At 33.0% G+C, this 7,232-nt stretch overlaps 2 protein-coding genes and 1 non-coding gene across 3 annotated transcripts; 1 reads left to right on the top strand and 2 right to left on the bottom strand.

Moving 5' to 3' along the window:
• Positions 1-637: 637 nt before the first annotated feature.
• Positions 638-1,156, top strand: LOC117119605. The gene has a single exon (XM_033264439.1). The coding sequence runs from the start codon at positions 638-640 to the stop codon at positions 1,154-1,156; it is 519 nt and encodes a 172-aa protein (XP_033120330.1).
• Positions 1,157-4,242: 3,086 nt separating this feature from the next.
• Trnar-ucu lies at positions 4,243-4,323 on the bottom strand. The gene has a single exon. It is a non-coding gene; the product is annotated as a tRNA-Arg (tRNA).
• A 483-nt stretch (positions 4,324-4,806) lies between these two features.
• Positions 4,807-6,822, bottom strand: LOC117119607. The gene is made up of 2 exons (XM_033264440.1): positions 6,321-6,822; positions 4,807-5,170 (listed from the first exon to the last, which is right to left on the bottom strand). Exons 1-2 carry the CDS (start codon positions 6,526-6,528, stop codon positions 5,019-5,021), a joined length of 360 nt encoding a protein of 119 aa, XP_033120331.1. The 5' UTR covers positions 6,529-6,822; the 3' UTR covers positions 4,807-5,018.
• Positions 6,823-7,232: the final 410 nt, after the last annotated feature.

Raw genomic sequence — 7,232 nt, 5'->3', positions numbered from 1 at the left:
GGTATAAATTTCTACACAAAGGCAAAAGGCTATGTTAATGCATTAAGCGGAGTCGAAAGTGGCGTATATTAACGTCTAAAATGTAATGAAATTAGCATTAGAAGATAATTTTTATAACAACGTATACATTTTGAATGAATCATAGATTCACGAGTCTAAGGTTGAGTTGATTACATGTCCATTCAGAGTAAAAAATAGTACCAAACTTTTATCCACATGCTTCGATTTGTTTCAAATGACGCAACTCATACACGACCCAACCCGCGTCACAAATTCCACCCAAACCACGATCGATCTTATTTTTAGCTCGAAGCCTGAGGTAATACATGAAAGTGGTGTCTTACCTGTACTCATTAGTGACCACTCCTTGGTGTACGGTATACAAAATTGGAAAATCCCTAAAAACGAAAGTCGCTATGTTAATTTTATATTTTTTAACAACTTAGATAATGAAACTTTCCAACGCGATCTCCTGAATGTTCCATGGGAAAATGTTCTAACCTGTCACAGGGTTGAGAAGGCATGGGGTCTATGGCACTCCCTATTTATGGGTGTCATTAACCATCACGCTCCGATAAAATCCAAACGCGTTCGAAGCACCTCTTTACCTTGGCTTGATGTTAAAATTACCCGACTTATGCGTCAACACGATCACACTCATGAAATTGCAAAACAATCTAATTCTGAAGATGATTGGGACGCATACAAAAAAATACGGAATACCGTAACCAACAGCATCCGTAAAAAGATAAAGGAGTATTTCACATCAGCGATTGAAACTAACAAAGGAGACTCTTCCATGCTGTGGAATAAACCGAAATCGGTTCCAAGCTCAATCACTTCCAAAAATGGAAAAAATGTAAAAAATCAAGCCGAAATTGCTGATATATTTAATGAGCATTTCTCCACTATTGTAGGACGTATGGCAAGTAGTGACGACGTCACGCGCGAAATTGAAATGGACAATGCCCATTTATCTTATTCTGAACCAATTCAGCAATGTACTCTGCATAAAATCACGGAAGATTTTGTTCGAAAACAAATCACATCAATGTCGCCTTGCAAAGCAACTGGTCCGGATGGCGTTAGTGTAAAAATGATAAAGCTTGCGTCTCCGTACATTATTAAATCATTAACGCACGTATTGAACCTCTAAATTAAATGTGAACAGTATCCTTCAGATTGGAAACATTAGTCACACCGATTCACAAAGGAGGAGACAAATGCAATACTAGCAATTATAGGCCCATTTCAACACTTTCAATTATTTCAAAGATTTTATAAAGATGGGTGCACTCGGCTGTTTATTCATTCCATAATGGAAATAATCTTATTCCTCGCTGCCAATCGGGGTTTAGACCATTGCATTTAACTGAAACAACATTGCATGACTTAACGAATGAATGTCTTCATGCTATGGAGCGTGGTGAAATGACTGGTACTGTTTTTATTGATCTCAGTAAAGCATTTGACTCTGTAAACCATAAAATTCTCCTAGATAAACTTAGGCATATGCATATGTCTGCTTCTGTCATTACGTGGTTTACATCTTACCTAAGCGATCGAAGTCAATCTGTTAATATTGGTGGGAAATTATCAAAACCTTTGCCATTAAACACTGGCGTACGCCCACAAGGATCGATTTTGGGACCACTGTTATTTATTATTTATTCCAGTGATCTGTCACCTTGTATCCCTCTAAATTGTAAACTATTTATGTATGCTGATGACTCAACGTTAACCTGTTGCTCCTCCAGTGTTAAGGATATTGAAAATAATTTAAATGTCGCACTGGATATAGTTAACGATTGGGCCATTAGAAACAAACTTATAATTAACTCAAACAAGACTAAATCCATGCTCGTTGGATTCAAAAACAAAATTTCCAATGTAGACTTCAATGTAACCATTGCCCGTACTGTAATTGTTAGAACGAAATCATGTAAGTGTCTTGGTGTCATCATTGAGGAAACTTTGAGTTGGACACCACATGTTGAATTCGTCAAGAAAACTGTTTCATCCAGACTGGGTATGTTAAGGTAATTGTGTCCCCCAAAGAAGCCTAAACACTCTGTTTGTAAGCTTAGTTAGGCCATCTTTAGACTATTGCTGCACTGTATGGGGAGGTCGTTACATATCCCACAATGCCTTACTTAACAAATGTATTTAAAATGCAATTTTCTTACCCCATCTGCAGATATGTTTGCACAACTCAGTTGGCTTTCGTTTTCCGAAAGGGTTACGTATACAAAAGCTATACTTGTTTATAAATGCATTAACCGATTAACACCTTTATACATGACAAACCTTTTCACACCGTATTTGTAAGCTCGTGAAAAACAAAGACCATATTCAGCGCTGACTAAGGCGATCGCTGTTTATTTAGACGTACACATTCTGCTTAAATATTAATGTTACTGTTAATGTCATTTTGTTGCAATTTCTATATAAAATACCTAAACTATTGGACAAACTTAAATTGCGAATTAAACTTGGCAAAACTTTTATTTGTCGGACTGTGTAAGTCTGAGTTGTTACTAATCTAATATAGGTCTGGAACGTTTTTATCTGAATGATCCTCATATACATACAAAGAAGTGAGCTCTCAGAATCATATTTGACAACTCGTACAATAACTACAATAGTGCTCTAATATTGTCTAACATAGAAATGCTGGAGTGTAGAGAAACAAATTTACTCACCAATTATGCAAATCACCAAATTTTAGTTCCTTTATACCTCCTCAAATAGACCACTGATATAGTTTGAGAAAGAAAAATCAATTCAAATTACGTACTTTAAAATATTAATAGATACAGCAATAGTAAAGCCCAGTTCCATACTTCATTATTATCTTCAACCAGCAACTTGTACTTACACTTGCATTATATATTTAAACCTCAATACTAACTTATTAAGCTCAGATTAATCAGTTCATTATAATTCATAGTTTAATTTTTATATCAATGTATTTTTACTGTTGTATAACCTTACCAAGAACATTTGAATTTGTATTTGTATTGTTGTTTCGTAAACTTTGTGCAATGCACATAGACCCAGGTCTATTTTTTTGTAATATACCATTCGTATTAGCTGCAAAGCTACAATGATGATATTTTGAAATGTAATTTGAACTTGATATATGATATATATAACAGAAAGTATTTTATTTCTACACTTATGGTAATAATAATAAATTAATAATTATTAATAATTAACCAAATCCAAATCAATTTTCTCTAAAGTGCTTCATAATCTTCACAGATAATCTTTATTGCAGAGAATAGCGTCTTCGGTTAAGTTAGACAATTCCACAGGCATGGAACTTAGCACAAAAATGATATATCAGCAAATAGATGTCCTTCATGTTCCACCTAGAAAAACATTCAGAAGATAAAACGCTTTCCTCCTTATTTAGGATCGGAAGGAGGCTTCATATTCTTTACAAACCCATTTTTTCAGATGTTGTTCGGCTTTCTTTTCTGCAGTATAAACATGTATACTACCAATACGACCGCAATTAATTGGACGCCACAGCATATTTGAAAACCGAGACGGTAACTGTTGACAGAGAAACCTGAACAAATATAGAAATAAATTGCATTTGTTAGAATCATCATTGATTACCAGAAAAAAATTAATTTTTAAAAATTCAAAAAATGAATTTTTTTTTTACAGTAATCAATTTTTATTGGGAGTTAAACAAACGCCAAACCAATAATATACACTGCAAATGTTGTGTCATTTATGACTAAAGATATTTTTTAGTATTTATTCGGTTTAGTTACATAATTTCTAGGCTGAGTTTGTAGATTTTTTTAATCATTAATACCGGTACATCTTCTTACCTACAATTGCTGATGATATCGATCCTACTCCTTCTGCCAACAATATCCAGGAAATTGCGTCATCTATTTCATTTGTTTTTCTAACAAACTTAGTCGCCAAAGTAACATATCCGTGCCATAGCGTTCCAATCGCGAATCCGTGAAAAGCTGAGCTGATATAAAATATCAAAAAACTATGTCCAATTGCAAATATAGAAAACGATGTTAATTCGAATAACTGTGCAACTGCAGATATTTTTATTATCAGAGTAACGTCAATATCACCAAATAAAAATAGAAAAAGTCTAATCAAAACGCATGAAATAACTGATGCCAACAAAATCTCACTGGCGTCAATAGGAGAGATGCCTGAGTCTACAGATAAAGTCCTATAAAAAGTCATTGTGTAATAAAATTCCTCCGCCGGGATTCGAACCTGTGACCTCTCGACCTCTCGCTGAGAAGGCGAGCGTCATAACCACTAGACCACGAAGGCTTCATGGTTGAAAAGGTCCAAATAACCGTCGAGAACATTGTATTACACAAAGGTGCTTCTCTAGAGGGCGTTCAGCCAGATAAAACTGGTGATACGGCTACAAATAAATACTGTCGTATATTGTATATGATATTGAAGGAAGTTAGTCGTTAACACTGTTGAATAAATATAATATATGATCATCAAAGGTACATATACAGTGTTTAATAAGGACACGATGGAACATCGTAGGCTACCCTGTATGTAAATATATATAATTACATATATATATATATATATATGCATATATATAATTCTATATATATATATATATATATATATATATTATATTTACCTCTGCCTTTTAATCTATATATATATATATATATATATATATACATATATATATATATATATATATATATATATATATATATTATATTTACCTCTGACATTGCACAGTGCTAAGTAATTATACAATAAAGGTGATTATAAATAGATATTTCAATCAATGGGCGTTAATTAAAAAAAAATAACAATGTAACCTTGAAGCATATGTAATGAGTGTCACTCTCAGTACATAAACAGTATATAGTATATACAGTGCATTTATATGAACTACAGGATTAATATAGACCATAAATGAGACCATGTTATAAGCATCCATTTTGTCTTACCATATATTGATCTAGATATTGTTCATAACTATGCCTTCACTAGTTACCTTGTAAGCACACCGCTATAACAAACATCCACTTGTTTCTAGCACCAACGGAGAGGAAGAGTAGGACACAAAATGACACGAACCCAGCAACACTTCCCAACCTCCTCATACCAAATCTTCTAAGTAGTGCACTTCCAGTTGGACCTATTTGGAAACAATATACAGTGTATGACATTTGACATTACTGTTCCTTTATACACCCATGTCAACTACAGAAGAACTCCTCCTTTGGGACACCACTTTTCAGGGGATACCCCTATTAAGGGGACACTTTTTCCATGAAACGGGGGAAACATATATTTAACACTACGGAAAACCCATTAAAAAAAAATTAAAAAAAACAAACAAACAAAACAAAACTATTAGTGGACGGTGACACTTTCTGAGTGTGCCAATTGGTCCAATCAATACATTTTAAGACATATTAAAGGTATACTTTTTCTTACATTAGACACAGATATGAAAAATTCATTCAAATTTACATTTTGAAACCTTTTGTGCATGTCCTACTTAATATAAATACAATCTTGTCACTTTTGACCAAACCATGGTCATTCTTGTTTTATGTAGTTTCATATAGAATTTGAATCTATTCCAAATAACCTGCATCCTGATTTATATTACTCTATTCATGCTATTCTATCTTGTGCATCCGATAGAAAGCTGTGTATTTCAAAAACAAAAATATTTTGTCATTAACATTGTACTCAAATCATGACACAATATTGAGAACATATACAACATTTTTTTGTTTTAATTACATTGCTGTTGCTTCATATCCTTAATTGTTCTTGCATAGCAAATTCTTGTTATTAATTAGTTCAATTCAACTGTAACTCATTCTTAGGTCAGTTATTAATACAATTATAAATAAATAAATAAATAAATGTAATAAATAAATACATAAATAAATGTAATCATTGTATAGGAAACATGCCAAAACCATATTAAGGGAATAATTTCACGTTTTTGGTCAGTTTCCCCAGAATAGAGGTGTTCCCTTCAAGGGACACCACTATTAAGGGATAAAGGTGTTCCCTTCAAGGGACACCACTATTAAGGGGAAACTTTCTTTTTTGGTCCCAAATGTGTATCATATGATCAACGAAAGATAATTCCTGCAACTAAACGGGCCCCTGCTCTAAATTGCAGTCACAGCATCCCAAAATGAATTTAAAAAATATATGTTTTTATTTTAGTACATATGGGAATAACTTCCATTTATTATAATTCCTCATCAACCACAAAAAATTAGTACAATTTATATTACTTGCTTTTGGTTTAAAGTACTTACCAATTCCTGCCAATACTGCCAGTTGGATTGCTCCCCAGAAAGAAACGAACCCCTCGCTACAATTCATCTCGTAAGCAACTGGTTTAGTAATAATTCCTATGATGATATAGTTTAATCCAATAGCAATGAAATTCACGATTCCGCTAATCAAACAAAATATCTTAGAACGAGTAGTTCTATCATACTTATACCAAAATTTAAACGCCATTTTATAGACAACAGGAACAGAGTACAGGTTATTGACGACAAAGGTCAGTTCAGTATTTGAAAGTGTTCTTTTGTTAAATGAATCCTATTGTAAGATTAATCCCACTGTTATTACTTCATTTGTTAACTTTCGCATTCCGAAAATATCTCGGCGGTAATCAATTATGACATGTAGGCCTACCATCATTGGTTTTTCTTCTTTTACTCATATTTTATTTACTTCTACAGATGCTATTTGGTACTACACTAACAGTGGAAAAACACATTGTATCCTATTCAAGAAGAGCCAATAGATGACATGCATCATTTGCTTTAGGATGTAAACATATCACGTAATCCAGATATTTATATTTACACTATATCGGCTATTCGACTCATAACATTTCCATACAACCCATCATGAAATTTCCATTCACCCCATCACACAATGTCCATACGCTCGAGCTTATCGACAGTTAAATATAACTACTATATAAACGTTGACAATGTACTTGGAATTAATTTCAGTCAATAAAGTTCTGACTGAATATTTCCGTTGAAACCTGAACTGTAAGTAGAAATACTGATAATCTTTTTTTTACTTTAATGCATGAAATCCTTATTGGTGTATGCAGCAAGCGCAATTTACAGCCAGCTATTAATGCTTTAATTATTCACTTTAGAGTAGTTTAATAAAAAATATTTAGTCAATTAATGATTGTTATT

This window comes from Anneissia japonica, unplaced genomic scaffold (assembly GCF_011630105.1).
Source record: "Anneissia japonica isolate Jap-2015-1 unplaced genomic scaffold, ASM1163010v1 scaffold9021_len10688_cov110, whole genome shotgun sequence".
Classification (NCBI taxonomy): domain Eukaryota; kingdom Metazoa; phylum Echinodermata; class Crinoidea; order Comatulida; family Comatulidae; genus Anneissia; species Anneissia japonica.
The sequence above is the reverse complement of the archived record's forward strand: the minus strand, read 5'-3'. Positions and strand labels throughout refer to the sequence as shown.